The 15,848-nt window shown below is 45.4% G+C and overlaps 1 protein-coding gene across 4 annotated transcripts in view; it reads right to left on the bottom strand.

Annotated features, from left to right (window-relative positions):
- Positions 1-1,246: 1,246 nt before the first annotated feature.
- The window catches only part of LOC144108879 (ATP-binding cassette sub-family C member 2-like), a 143,594-nt gene continuing 128,992 nt past the window's right edge, over positions 1,247-15,848 (bottom strand). For all 4 annotated transcript variants that reach the window (XM_077642109.1, XM_077642111.1, XM_077642110.1 and 1 more), the window contains 7 exons: positions 15,275-15,607; positions 12,293-12,394; positions 11,110-11,283; positions 7,841-7,999; positions 6,221-6,387; positions 3,671-3,865; positions 1,247-2,206 (listed from right to left, as the gene is read on the bottom strand). In XM_077642109.1, coding sequence (XP_077498235.1) covers positions 2,056-2,206; positions 3,671-3,865; positions 6,221-6,387; positions 7,841-7,999; positions 11,110-11,283; positions 12,293-12,394; positions 15,275-15,607 — 1,281 coding nt within the window. In that variant the 3' untranslated portion in view covers positions 1,247-2,055. The remainder of the gene's footprint in view (positions 2,207-3,670; positions 3,866-6,220; positions 6,388-7,840; positions 8,000-11,109; positions 11,284-12,292; positions 12,395-15,274; positions 15,608-15,848) is intronic.

Raw genomic sequence — 15,848 nt, forward strand, 5'->3', positions numbered from 1 at the left:
TCGCGCTCTTCTTTCTCTTTATCTTTTTGCTCTTTACGTTCGCGCTCGTCTTTCTCTTTTTGCTCTTTACGTTCGCGCTCGTCTTTCTCTTTTTGCTCTTTACGTTCGCGCTCGTCTTTCTCTTTTTGCTCTTTACGTTCGCGCTCGTCTTTCTCTTCTTTTTGCTCCCTCTCCTCAATGGTCTCAAGGCATTCCGACAGCTCGTCATCCTCAGCCTCGAACTCAAGAATAGCCCTTAGCAGTTCTGGTTTTCTGAGTTTGTCTGAGACATCCAGACCCAACTCTCTTGCAAGCTCCAGCAATTTCGGTTTGCGCAACGACTTCAAATCCATGGCTGCTCCGAATGCTGCTTTCTCTACTGCCTACTATTGTCTTGCCGCAAACTAACCCGGCAGCAACGACAACCACAATTTCCAGCTCTGTTTCTGACACTAACAAAAGCCTGGCAAAACTCAGAAGAGGAAAGTCCCGCACTCACCAAACCTCGCAGCCAAGAATTCAGCGCAGTCGTTCCGCTGCAGGCAACCAGTCATCACACAGGGCTCGTTGCACTGCTCCCGGATGGTCGTTGTGCTGCTCAGCATACAGCTGACCGCATATCTTCGCTGCTGGCCTCCGTTGTCGGGATCCCACCGCTGGCAACCAGTTGTTGCAAAAGGGTTGCAAGCCCCAAGGGTAGCGTTGGCCTGGCGGCCTGGGGCAATGCTGGAAACATCCGAAGGTCCCGGCAAAGGATGCGTCGACTGGCAACAGAACAACTTGTTTATTCTGGCATCTCAAAAGAGCAGCCGGTCAGGGCGACCACGTTACTCGAAGGAAGAAATCGATGTCTCTCGTTGGCGTCCGGGGCAGCTCCCTATATACCCACGGAGTCGAGGGCAAGAAGGAACGGCTTGGGAAGAGGCGTCCGATACGGCGACGCTTGAACATGTTCAGACGTGACGTGCGCGTCCGCCGGGCCGGCGCCGGTCAGACCTCCTCGCCTCCCAGTTGGGGAGCTCCTCTCCCCGGCTGCCGCGCTTTGACAAGCGTGGGCACCAACATGCACACACACACACACACGCACGCACGACGACACGTGGCACTGAAACCTGCCTGGACGCGCTTGGCGGGAGGCGTTGCGGCAGCGAAGAACGGGCCCAAAATGACCACCACTTTGAACGAAGCCGCGGCGTCCGTTGCATCCGCGCCGGCTATACCGCGCGTCGTAGGCGAGACGTAACACCGCTTTCGCGACTTAATCCCAGCCAACGTGGTTTCGAGACGCTCTCCGTTGTAAGGATCGCTAGAAGCAGCCCGGCGCCTACAATGCTCAGTCGAAGAACTCGTTCTGGTGACCGCTTCGGGCTCCACACTCTGCAATGTATTCAGCTTGTAGTTAGCAAAAGCGAATCGCGTGGTTAGTTACGTGACACAACCGGCGAGAGCGAGCTGTGAGAGCGGCGGTCGGCGCAGTGGCGGAACGAGCGGTAACTGCTGCGGAAAGTCACGTGGTATAACGTCCCAGCAGCCCCTGCGGCGAGTCTCCATTTGGAGGTCATATGTAAGCGTCATTTGACCTTCAGCTTTGCATGCGAGAATTGGAGCTTTTCGCTCCAAAAAAGCTATCATGTATAAGGCAGCATTATTGCTTATTCGTTCAGGTTGCTCACACTTATAGACTTGTGTCCCCACACTTTCTAACCGCGGAAAATGTGGGCCGTATATTTCACAACTGTTACCGTCGAGCATTGGAAGGCCTAGCGCAACATTCTGCCTCGCACCTCTGAGTGTGCACCTTCCTTAAAGTTTCCGAATGTTGAATAAGCTTAGCATACATTCTTGATGAATCAACATTTTATTTCATTATAGATGCATATATGCATAAACATCATTCGTTAGTTTGTACGAATGCACTACACTCGAAGCAGATGGCTCAAGTAACGAATATTCGAACGAAACGAGTTGCAAAGAATGAATGAAGTATGTTGTCAAGCGTGACAAAAAAAGGCCCGTCTCAAAAATATGAATGTACCTGGGCAATGTGAATGATAGCAATTTAGAATTATTGCCTGATCATAGGTAGGTTTTGGTGTTTGGTTGTCCGTCTGGCACATTTAGAATGCCAGCGTCAAGAGCCATGGCATGGAAGCTCGTGCTGGGGTCCGACAGTAATTGTGTGGGTGAATCTAGCTCTCGAACCCGGCCATCTTCGAGTACAAGTATCCTGCAAAGAGGAACCAGAGAACACCATTTTTAATCTTTCGACATCTGCTCATGCGTTATGTTCCAAATTTCTGTTGTAAAAAAATTATGCGGTTGGGCTAAGACCGGTAACAAAGCATTCTTGTAGTAAGAAATATTATCGTCCCACAACACGTCTAGAACAACCTGCACTTCAGCAGACAATCATAGCCTTTTCATCGTGCCTAGCAATCCAAAAAATCCGCCTTTTAAAGTCAACGCCCTTCTCCTACAATTGCGCTCTGACATTTCCTGTAGCTTTTGCATTGAAATCCATTTGAGCAGAATGGTAGACGTCTTTCGCGTCTCTCTTGCCAAATCGACTTGAATGATAATTTCATCACTTTTACACGATTAATGCAAAAATAAATTTGAAAGAATAACATCTCATTAAACACCGGCCAGTAAATGAGAGTTCGCTTTTTCTTTTGTTGCGATGATGCGAATGGAGGTTTAGCGAGCGGTTGTTAAAGCTACAAAAATTAAGCAAGCAGGCCTGCTTACACATCAACTGAGGAGTCTTATTTCAGAGTGTAAAGTAATTTTCCCAGGAGTGATGATCTTTTTCCTGTTTTCGTTTTTGGGAAATAACAGCAGTGCGTGATGAATTGTTTTGCTTATTTATGCATCCTTCGGCTGTCGAGTGGATTGCGACTATGAACGGTTATGCAATATGTTCCGCTGTCAGCATGCTTAACACGAACACTCGAGTGCGCGTCCTGCACTTATAATACAGCCCCTGAGCGCTGTTCACTGAGTCTGAGACCATGCCGCAGGTTGTATTGGCGACGATTGCAGGCAGCTGGTGCCTTGCTTATACCCTAGCATTGTCTCAGACCAAACGGCCGACGCCCAGCAGCGCTGATGTAATTGGAAGACACGCGCTCGAGCATTCGCGTTAATCGAGCTGCCGACGGTACATTGGACGTTGTAAGGCCGTACCAAGAAATTGTGAACAAGCGCATTTTTCGACCGGAAGTCTTTTATAAGCTCAACCTTTTCACGCATTGCAAGATTCCAACATAATATATCCGGAAATCTCCCCTTTGAGAGCATGGTAAATTTTTGTTATTAAGTTTCTGACATCGGCAAAAACGTTTCCATTGGTTTTCTTAACTACTCCTTAACTACTTGATGCATGCGAAGGACAATTAAAAGGAATGGTGTGGCTACGCATCAGAAGATCGGAACATTACCTTCCTTATTTTCCGAAGAGTATCTTATAATATTTCACAGTTCCCTCGCGATTAAAACAGTTGTCAGTAAATCGTGGGCTTGCATTGTTGTCGACATCAGTACTGAAAAGATATTGTATGACTGTATGAATTCGAAACTGTTTCTGAGCAGCTGGAAAAAACGGATGACAACGTCTTATGCCTCAGGTCGCAAATCGGAGGTCTAAGGAAACTTCCAGGCGGAATAAATCTATCGCATGTGCCTGTCTCACCTGTCGTAGTCGAGGACGGTGTTAATGCGGTGGGCGATGGTGAACAGCGTGCACTGCGCGAAGGCATCTCGTAGTGTTGCCTGGATGAGGCGATCTGTATCTCCGTCCATCTGCGAAGTGGCCTCGTCCAACAGCAAGATCCGCGTGTCACGAAGCAGAGCCCGAGCGAGGCACACCAGCTGGCGCTGACCCACGCTTCATGCACAAACGAAAAAATACGTTAACTTGACGGCCGCGGCGTTTAAGGGAAAAAACTGTTAAGGAGGCAAGCGAGGCATGTGTCCGGCCTGAAGCATTAATGCATCGAGGTTGCATCATGTGCAAAAAAACAAGGTTACTGTCAGGATAGCGGGCACAAAATAATCAAACCAGACTCTGCGAAGTGTCTACTGGTGTCCATTGGTGCCTGTAGGAAATGAGTAACTAAGTAACCCTCTCACCATATATAAATAAGTTACATGGGAGGGAGCAAGAAAAATAAAATGCACAAATGACAGATTCACTTAGCACAACATTTAATGGGTTCATGAGTTAATGTGAGCTCGCACAGCATCACGAGACAATCCCAGTGAAAACGCGTTGTCATCAAGAAGGCTATGACAAGGCAAGGTCACGTAACGGGGCCTGAACGGGAGAGATGTCTCCACACAGGAAATGTCGACGCAAAGTTACGTCATCAAGCAAGAACTGCTCCGACTAGGGTGATGCTTGGCTTGGCTTAGCTTGGCTTATATATACCCCCCGAGAAGAGACGGATTATCTCGCCCGGTGTGGCGCGTTTTGCGCAAAAACTGTGGGCCCCCAAATTGTCGCACAAGCGTCAGAGCGGTCGCGTTCGAATCTGCGGTCTATCTAGAACCTAACTGCTAATCGTAACTGGCGTCAGGAATCGGTCAGGAGTCGAGCTGTCAACCAACAATTACATGGGCGCCTATGGGAACCCGTCGGCCTAGCCAGTCGGGGTCTTTTTCGCTGGCATGTTCGGGCCAGGAGGTGCGCATAGCGCCGTTGCAGGTACAGTGCTATCAGGCTGTCCATACGTAATTTAAATAAGTAGTAGTTGTCTTCCTGCTAGAAGTTATCATAAACGAATGGACCACAGAATAGGGCTAGTTTTCACTGTTCTTGGAAACGTAGTTTCGAGCACAAGGTTGTTCCACGGCAGCTTAAAGTGTGCTGGAAATATTCTGACGCGGACTACCCATTTGTTAGAATTGGAGTATACTTTGCACAAATTAATTTCATATTTACGAATGTTCACTTTAAATGCATTGCCAACATGTCATTTCCCGAAGCGCGATTTGGAGCACTGACTGTTTAACGGCACCTTGAAGTGTGCTGCAAGCACGTTTACGCGGACAGCTCGTTCGCTATAATTGAAGTATAGTTTGGACGAATTATTATCGTATTTAAGGAAGTATACTTTGAATACATTTCCAACATGCAAAGGCGATCTACCGAAACAGAATTCGCGCACTAGATTGTTCTACGGCAGCTAAAACTGTGCTTCAATTATATTTAAAAGGACTACCCGTTTGTTAAAATTGAACTATACTTCAGACGAATTAATTTCATATTTACGAAAGTACACTTTTAATCTATTGACAAGATGCTAAAACCGCATACATTTTTTTCACGTGTTTGAAACCTGATCAAAGCATGCTTTAAGTGACGTATACTTCAGACGAAGTTTCGCGAAAGTACACTTTTAATACATTGAGAAGATGCTAAAACCGCATACATATTTTTCGTGTTTGAAACGTGCTCGGAATATGCTTTAAGTGACATATGCTTCAGGTGAATGAATTTCATATTTAAGAAAGTACACTTTTAATACATTGACAAAATGCTAAAATCGCATGCATATTTTTTCACGTATTTGAAACGTGCTCGAAGCATGCTTTAAATGACGCATTTTTGGCAAATTATAAGAACATATTTCGAATACCAAGAATAAAATTTCAGGAACCTATTTCCGGCATATTTTTAGAGCATTCATGAATACATAATATGTTTAAAATGCACTGTTAATATCCCACCGTACATTCCAAACGTATTAGTTTTGCTAAGAGGCAGGTATCGTGCAAATGGTTTTTGCTTGTCATCAGTAATGACAGAATAATTAGGAATATTTTCGGTAACCGGAAAAACTGCGCAAATACTTTGCATTGTTTTTGTTTTCCAAAACGCAAGCATCTGGAAAGGCGCAAAGAGGGCGAAATATGCACGTTTATTTACATTTGTACGTCTTTATTTATTCTAATTCTCACGAACCTATGGGCTGGCATGCGTATGCAGGACTATGACCAAAAGATGGTCATACGACGCTTATGCAGTCGAACAAGTAGATACTACTGGATAGCATCCTAGGGCAAGTAGACAGGTTGTAGGTATGGCCCCTCTTCACATATTCCTTTGGGCTTCGTTTTTAATTCCACCTCAGAGCTGTGCCCACAGTAAAGTAGACACTTCACACTCTTAACCGCGCGCACTGCTCTAAAACCGGTTACACTGCGCTCCCGCCTGAGCAAACAGGGGCGAAGTACTCGCCTTAAGTTGGAGCCGCCATCGTGTGTTTCCAGAAGCAGCCTTCTAGGATGCTCGCTGACAATGCTGGCAAGGTGTACTTTCTCCAGGGTCCACCAGATTTTTTCATCTGAGTATGTGTTGCCAGGGTCTAAGTTCACTCTCAACGTTCCCCTGACAAGGCTTGGATCCTGGAAATATGCCGCATTAAAATCTCACCAACAAGCTTCCCAGCAATGACTATTTGGGAGCTATTAGTACCACCACCGGACGCACAACAATAGCCAGAAAAAAAAACAGTTTATTGCGAGCCAGCATGAACGCATTTTAAGAGTGCACAAAATATTGTGGTGGTGGTAAGAATGCAATTTTCTGCTTTCAATGTGGCAGCACTGCAACTACTGTCTATACGCAAGTATCTCAGCAGCGGAACACAGAGAAAGTCCCGTCGGTTCCTGAACGAAAACTTGCGGTGTTCACGTCAGTTTAACCAAGTAATAACGACGGAGGCTCCAGGCGTCTGCTGTTATGAATGGTTGTCAGATTATGTACTTTGTAACGAAACCCACGCGCGAACTCTTGGTCCACCAGCCTTCCGTGATGCATTACGTCATTGTTGTCTGCGGCACTGCGCAGCACTTCCTACAGCCTCCGCGACGCGGCGCAGTCCGGCCGCTGGCGGAGCTGGGGGTAGAGTCACTGGAAAATTTTGCAGAATATTCCAATCCTCTTGCCGCCTCTGCATTTGGAAGCGTCATTGCTGCTTCTGCCTGACGTCCCCAGCAGCGCTGTCGTAGTGCGGTCTAGCTGCGACGGCTGCTACAAAACGCGCCGCCCACACAGGGGGTGAGCGGCGGTGGCGCCGTGCGTCTGCACTCGCGGACAGCTTTCTCTGGCTGTGTAGTGGAAGCTACGAGGGCGAGGTGCGAGGCTTCCACAAGTGCACTCTTAATTCGCGCTCACGAGGGAGAGAGTAGATGTATAAACTGGCTGCGCGCGCTCGTGGAACTGTAAAGAGTAGCCGCCACCGGAATCTCTAATACAAGTTCCTACTCACGAGCAATGGGAGGCTGTCTTGGTCAGCTCAGACCTGGGCGTTCGAACCAAGGCAATTGAATGGGCTACTCAGGTCGCTGTCAGCCGCGGTCTGATGGCTCCTCACTAGGTCCTACCAACTTGCCTACAACCGAGTCCTTCTAAGTTAGCCACCTAGTGCGGATCATTTGCATTTGAATTTTGTCACGAATAAATATTTTGTAATCCGATTCCCTGCGTATCCACAGAAAGCTGTCGCCAAGTATAGTGTGGTGGAAATGAAAGGAGCGCTAGTCTAAGAAAAAAGTATGTGTGTAGAACTAAAAGGACCGCTCTGTAACCATAAACGTGAAGTCGCTTTCATAATCTCTGCGTCAACGTATAGATAAGCACAAATACCTCTCAGCTATCACTGAATCTCGCGTTACACAGTGGTAACCGTCTGTTTTATGCTGTTTTAGAAATGACGCCACTGCTCCATTTGCAAAGACATTTTCCATCATGAATTCACGTTTTCTAGACATCTTCTGCTGAAAGGAATCACTGTGTGCACGAAGGTACAAAATGTGCTCATAACGCCTGTCGCCGGTCCCGCACACTTGCCCTCACCTGGGGGATGACGGTGATGCTTCTGCGTAGCTTGGGCAGCGGAACCTCGCGTATGTCGACGCCGTCGATGAGGATCCGTCCCTGCGAGGCATCGAGCATGCGCAGAAGGGCCAACACTATGGAAGACTTGCCTGCACCCGTGCGACCGACCACACCAATCTGCACAGAAAAGTAACGCGAGGCTCTGGCTATAAACTATCAAGGCATGGTAAGCTCAAAGTTTTGTGAAAAAGCAGATTGTTTAAGCCGATGAAAAGGAGTACAGCCACCGTTCCACGGTTGCAATGTATCCGGCTCCATCGCGTCTACAAGACGAACACTTCTTTCAAACAGTGAACTCTGCACACCGATGAAAAAGGTTTTAAGGTGCGAATCCGCGGCAGTGAGTTCTTGGCAGCTATTAATTACTCTTTTCTAAACTTCAAGTGCATGATGAAAGGCTGTCGTGTTCTCGCTGATGTACTTGTTCAATATCCTTATTATGATTGTAGAACAAAACCGATCTACATCCGATCTTCATCTGTGCACTCCTTAATTCATGATTTATTCTAAAGGGATTTATGGGAAATGGCTCGATTTGGTTTATATGGGTTTAACGTCTCAAAGAGACTCAGGCTATGAGAGACGCTGTAGTGAAAGGCTCCGGAAAGTTCGGCCACCTGGGGTTCTTTAACGTGCACTGACATCGCACAGTACACGGTCCTCTAGAATTCGCCTCCATCGAAATTCGACCGCCGCGACTGGGATCGAACCCGCGTCTTTCGGGCCAGCAGCCGAGCGCCATAATTACTCAGCCACCGCGGCGGCTTGATATATGGGAAATGAAAATTTGCAGTCTGAATGATTAGGTACACCAAAACAAGGAAAACCAAAAATCTTCGAAGTCCCAATACTTCCAGCTATTGTGAAGTGTTCAGAAAATGTGCAACTGGCACTGTACACGACGATTACTCAATCATCTGTCACGTGGCATGTTCCCTGGTTCTCTATGCAAATGAATGTAATTCTGTTTCGAGTAGCTCTTTCCGAAGGCCAAAATCTAGTTTCGGTAGAAAAGAATCTTTTCCTGGACCTCTGCCTGACCTTCCTTGTTTTTACCTGACCGTGTCGTTCGCCAGCGGCGCACGCCCTATGCCTGCAAACTTCTTGATTTCATCCGCCCGCCTGACTTTCTGGCGCACCCTGCAACCACTTGCCTTCTCTTGGAATCCGCTCCGTTACCTTTAGGGACCAGCGAATATCTTGCCTTCGCAATGCATGCGCTGCCCAAGCAGATTTCGTCCTTTTGATTGATCAGAGAGCAAAATAAAAAAAACAGCCAGTGCCACCGGTGGGATCCGACCTCCGAACCGACGCACGACAATGAAGTACAACCGATACATGCAATGTGAAAACTTACCTTCGAACGCACAGTATGACCTCAATCTTATGTTGCCTTCCGTGAAGGGTGTTATTAGCGATAGTGGTGGATGGATTGCATGCCAAGGTTTTTAAAAAGATTGTAGGGATCTGCGTGCAACATATGGCCAACACCATAAGCGATATTTAATTGCAGATGTTCTGGTAGTTGAAAACATCCTTACCTCCCGAACAGTAGAAAAATTTGGTAAATCTTCTTTTGCGTATTGCTTGAAAATATTAGTCAGGATATGTTATTGTTGTAATTCGACCGTTACAAACTTCGAATTTGTAATGTACTGTTGTCATGATGTGAAGTTTAAACTAGCGTTCTCAGCGTGCATTGGCATATGGTTTAGTTCGAAGTCTAATTTCTTCCGCGCAGCATTTAACCTTAGTTATTCGAAAAGCAAAATAACGTTTCAGTGTAACATGCAACATTAGCCCCTCACACTACAATTCACATTATTATTCTGTTGTTCAGTGCTACCTTGGTAGCGCATCTACCAACAGCATGCTCCATAGTACCAATGCACCAAATGCTATTTGAAAAGCCTTAACGTGTGCTCGCGCTACATACACTGATTTCCAAGTTGAGCGTGCATGGGTCCTGCGTACGCATAGGTAGCGCTTCAAACATGGCGGTTCGCTTTGACTCAGAGCGCCTGGCTTCCGCGTGAATGCCTAGTTTCACTGCCTTTTTCAGTGTGTTCACTGGCCATAGTGGGGCTTGGGCATTAGATTTGCCCGATCTTGCCTACAAAAAATGTATCAGCGCTAATCTTACTATACTTTTTATTTCGTTTTGCGATTCTGCCACTCCGAGGCCTAAAGACAAGCTTCGATTCATGACAAAAGTCGTCCCCTTTCTGAAAATCAAATAGCGCCACAATGCGCAAAATTTTCGTTGCGTTCAGTACGGCAAATTTATTGTTTTGAGCGTGCGTAAGTGCGCATGCGCTGTATGAAAACCTTCTATTTTTTCCCAAAAATGTGGCAGTTTAACACAGATCGGCGGTAGAAAAAGTATTCTAACATCAACTCTAATTATTCCAGCAATAAGTGCGTTCTTTTGACAAAGAAATGCCACCAGATTGGCAAAAGCTTAATGCACTGGTTTGGTTTGTGGTGTTTAAGGCCCCAAAGTGGCTCACTATATGTGGGACGCCGTTGCGGAGGGCTGCACGTAATTTCGACCACGTGTGGTCCTCAAACGTGCACTGACATCGCACAGTACATGAACCTCTAGCATTTCGCCTCCAATAAAACGCAACCGCCGCGACCGGGATCGAACCCCCGTCTTTCGGATCAGCAGCCGAGCGCCATAGCCACCGAACCAAAGCGGCGGCTATTCTTCATGTACTGAATTCTACTCGCAACAATGTTCACTGTAATTGTTCTGTGTCCCTTACGGGCCTTATTCAACTGAGACTAAAGCTTCTCCCCGCCATTCCACCCATGTGTAACTAGTGCGAAGTCCAAAGGGTATTGTTTTAGCATATCTTGCGAGTGTCTCAGGAGCGCAGTGGATTACGGGACTGGCACTAGTTTTTTTCAGTCCATACTGCGTACCATTCCACGCTCGCATAAGAGGCAGGATTTAAGATCTTCTGTTTTTTTGCTACGATTATTTGAGTGAACCGGGTGCTCTCTGCAATGACTACCAATTGTGAAAGAGAGTACAGAGATGCATAAATAAGAATAAAGAATTAAGGCTCCTGCAAACTATGCGGGATAGGACAAGACTAGGGTACTCTATGCTCCTAGTGCTGCTTACTTTCGTGTTCGTCTTTCTCTGCAGCAGTCTTGCTTTTTCTGGCATCTATGCAGATGTTTAGCGTGCGAAATAAGTGGCCGTAAAAGGTGCTTACCTTCTCCTGCGGCTTCACTGTGAATGTGATGTCAATGAGCACGTTAGGCAGGACGCCAGGTCTGTACGAAGCCGAGTAGTTTTGGAATTCCACCTTGCCTTCGGTGGGCCAGTTCGCTAAGTATTTCTGGACGGCCGCCTTTTTTTCTTCTGTCCAAGCGTCTCCAACGTCTTTCTGGAAAATGAGAGATCGCACAATAAATTCTGTCACCAAATGCCTGGTGAGTCCGGTATGAATAACATCAGTATATACTTTGTACTGAACAATCAGTAGGATAATCGGCCTATAATTCTTACGTTTTTCACATTACAATTTTCCCAGTCATTTTTACTTGGATCGTTTTTTATTTAATTTCGATCCACTTGAAGTTGTGAATTGTTTAGACACAGGGTGTCAAGCATTCTGAAAAAATACCTTCGCCATTCTTCAAAATAACACCTTTAAGTTGACTGCAATCTTCCCTCTTTTTTCTGTGCTGCTCGTAGGGCTACCACACATCATCTGTTGATTGAATATCCTAATGGCAATGCCATTTTTGTCCCTCACTACGAATTATCGAAATGAAAAACGTGCATGAGACATGTATAATAAGATGAAGTAATTTCGTGCTGGCATGCTGTCATGCTGTCTAATTTTTCCAGTTGACGTACGTCCTATTTTAATTGGATATTGCGTTAATTGTATTCAAAAGAAAATGACTCCGTTAATCGCCGCTTCACTATGACCATCTGCTTCTGTAAAAGCTGGATATAAATTATGAAGTGAGTTTCAAACCACTGATCTCTTCCTGTCACTTCTAGCAATGAATTCTTCGTGATTTTCTTTGATCTCTTTTATAGTGCTGTCTGTTTCTAAAGTAGTGTTTGCGTCGCTATCTCTCACTTCATCTAACACCCCAAGTTCTACAAAGCTGGGATAGGCGCAAACTCTAACCTCTAATTCTTACCTCTCTCTTAGGTTTCTCTTTTTCAACTTCATGCGAGTAAAATCTTAGAATTATTTGACAGAAATATATAAATGGCATGGGTCAATAAGCTTTATTGCTATTTAATGACGCTGACGAATATCTGCACTAGTATAAGAAGGGTTCTCTCTCCCACTTTTGTATTGCAATATTCTTTAGTTTTAAAAATGCGCATATTCTCAATGCCTCAGTTTTGGTTTCAAGCAAGTACATTATTACCTCAGGAATGAGTTCCGTATATTCCAGGCAGCGTTCGAAGGCCACGATCATTTGGAGGACACCGAATACCATGACTCCAAGTGTCATTAGCCCCAGTGGTACCTGAGCAGGTTTAGAACAGCATAAGCGAACCGATTTGGAAAGGATCAGTGATATGCCTGCTTGAGATCTGCCAACACTTCAAGGAGATCCAACCTGGTAGCAAAACATAGAGTGCGGCAGCGTTTTCCCTGCCAAAAACACAGATTTCTCGGCTAGTTTCCAGTACAGTAGCATGCTTCCACTCGTAAGGACCATGCTCCTTGAGATCGAATAAGCAACGCAGGAAATGTTTTAGGACAGGATTCAACCTGAGTACAGTAATCTCCGCTTTGGTTGGAAACCTCTTTTTTAGGTTTCTACAGCATCATAAAGCTGTTCAAACATGGATTAAAAAAGCTTTTCTTAACCAGATGTGGGCCTTCACAAAAGCATAGACTGCTACTGCAGGCGGCTGAATATCCCGCGGGAAGAAATGTGATCGTAAACTTCTTTGATGAAGTGTCATATGCCGTTATTTGTTCTTTTACACCTTCAATTTATGGTTCTGCATTCACGGCACAGCTAACGAGAGTATAATTCCTAAAAGTAGCAGTTAGAACCGTGCAAGGTGAATAAAGATGAAGGATTAACTACTTAAACGTAAAATCTTGTCAAGAGATACTCCCGCAGTAGCTCTTTCCTCGAGCGGTGTTGTGTGTTTCTAATGACAAGTGTTTCTGTGGAGTAACGTTTTCACTCCGAACGTGGAAACCGCGCAGGTCAAAGACTGAGAAGGAAGTGTTCCGCATGAGTTTGACAATCTAATAAACAAAACATTTATAAAGGCCGAAAAATATTTCGTACCAGCGATCTTTTATTTCCTTGCTGCAGCCTATAATTTTCAGATTAGTTCTAAAAACGGCAAGCAGCAATGCGCAACTTTATGCAACACAGAGAAACGAGTGCCCGTAGCTAATTATTATCTTTACAAAAGTAGCCCACCAAAGCATGACGACAGAACAATTTTTTTAATACTGATACTTGTGGGATTTTGAACAGAAATAGTATCGCCAATTTCCTCTCCCGCCCCCCCTCCCCAATATTCAAAATAATCTTGGACACGAAGGGCACAACAGATGTATCAGAAACATATGAAACTGCTGATATGGTTCTAACCTTTACGCAGATTATGTGAAAGGCACAATAAATTTGGCCCAAATCACCTTGCTCTTAACTGCTGCGTTATAATAATTCAAGCAGACGCCAAAAGTATCTGAACAGCATGAGAATTAGATAGCGTAGTGAAGAGCCTTGCTTCAGAAAATAGGTGTTTCAACAATGGTCCATATCAAAGCCATCATTTGGACGTGACATAATTGTACACAACTTTGAATTCTTTTTGTGGTCTTCATAAATTACATGGCAGCATTTTATTCAGTTGGGTAGTTTCAATTATGTAGGCAATTCGTAGCCAGGGCTTACAGGAGCGTCATGTGGATGTGCTAAAAAATTTGTAGAGGGATGGCACTGTTACCTTCTCTACAGGCAAAGTGCGAGAATTCCAATAGGAACGGTCCTCATCAAAATGGGCATGAGATAATTGGATGACGTAGAAAGTGGCTCTTGTTCCTATAGTGGACAGCATCTCAGCTGGTGACTGATAAAGTCTGACGACACGACTGATGAGCTACAAAGGCATAACAAATTAATTGTATGAGACTAACACAGTGTCTTTTTCCTGATGTGCTGACTACTTTACATGCGAAAGCGTTGTGTCTTACACTTTTATGTCGAACGTTCCTGTGGGGTTTATACAACACTGAGGCCATTCGACTCCATAGACGGAATGCGCGAGCGTTCCCGCCAACTCCGATAACCAGGACACTCCTGAAACTAATACCGACAGTAAACTAAACATAACTTTATAGATTCTCGCGAAGGTTTTTTCTGTGTGCTTTCTTTATGGCCTGCGGCCCGCGTCTTCATAACTTTTATTTGCTACGCCAGCCGCCACCAGGGGCAGTACTGTAAAGCGTTCGATTTTTTTTTTACTTTCGTTACTATCTTCTTTGTTTGATTTCTTCGGTCAAAGCCCAGTTCAACGGTGACCCGTGAGCATCATCAAAAGGCCAAAACAAAGGTAACTGAAACGAAGAGTTACAGAACAGAATGAGATAATTCTTTGGAATGGTCGTGATTGCAGGCAGCAGTTACTACTATGCTGAAGACCTTTTTTGTGTTTTAGGCGCATCGCGTTCAAGGTTCGCAGTCAATTTAAACAGAGCGCAACAGAAAGCGACAGCCATTCTAAACCGAACGACTGCATTGTTCCCCTTCTGCTAACGTTGTCGCCGACTTGTTTCCTGTTTGTAGAAGTTAGCCCAATAAGCAGTTGAATTTTGAAACAGTTTGACTGTTTGTTGTCTGCTGCCTTTCCTGTCGTCCCAGCCACGTGGCAACGTTCACTCAAAATTTTCCTGACTGTTTTCTGGTTAAAATTAAATGAGCGTTTGCAGAAATCATTACAGTAGTTTGTTTCCCACCCTGGCACTGCTGCTGAAGTAGCAGCGGAAGGGAAAATGCAGCAGGAACTAAAGAAAATTCAAGACTGCATATAAACACCGTTGTTGAGATGAAGGCTCCAGATAAACTTCGCAACAAAAGTAAAGTTTGTGAATTTCTTGTAGCGTGCACAAAAGACACGGACAGAAAGAAACACACCACAAACAAGGCTTGTGGTGTGTTTTTGCGTGCGCCGAGAGGAATTGAAGCATCTACAACCAAGCAGCCCAGCAGTTCGTCTTGAGCAAGAGTAAGGTAACTTTGATGTATCGGTTATTTCGAATGGCTGTAATTACATAAGCAGCTACGCCTATTAATATGTTTATGAAATCGATCGATTTTATCGTGGTTGCAACTGTAGGACCTATTTTACAATGCATATTGGCGCGGAACATTTACCGAGCAGGCAGCGCTCAAAGCGAGACCCAGGCTGCTGGGATTCGGTCCTCCGTCACCGGCGAACATGGTGTTTGCAACCAGTGTGGTTAAGACCACCACAAATGCGGCACTCGATGCGATCGCCCGAGTGAACCGGTAGCAAATGATGAACAAGCTGTAGGCGCTTATGGTCTCGTCCGTCAGGCGGTAGTAGTGCTCCCGGAACTGCGCCAGCATCCCGTAGGCCCGTAGGCTGCTCAATGCCTGCACAGTCTCGGTGACAAGCTGCATGACCCGGGACATGGCGAGGCTATCGCCGAATGTAGCCCTATGGGACACCTTCATGGTTAAGTTCTGCAAGAAGGAAGAAAGGCGAAAACAGATTTCCTGGTGGTCCCCGTTGAAGAAACCAAGTAAGTTGTTCGTAGGCAATAACATCAAATTTCTTTTTCTCAGAAGCACAGCTGGACTATTCAGGAAGGCCGCAGTGAAGACTTATAAATGTACGCATCAAAATAACGGAATACAAACGTTTTTACACACCCTCTTGCAGGACGTGCAGCTGCGACAACTTTTTTAATTTAATTGGTTTTTG

The sequence above is a fragment of the Amblyomma americanum genome, chromosome 10 (assembly GCF_052857255.1).
Source record: "Amblyomma americanum isolate KBUSLIRL-KWMA chromosome 10, ASM5285725v1, whole genome shotgun sequence".
Lineage (NCBI taxonomy): Eukaryota > Metazoa > Arthropoda > Arachnida > Ixodida > Ixodidae > Amblyomma > Amblyomma americanum.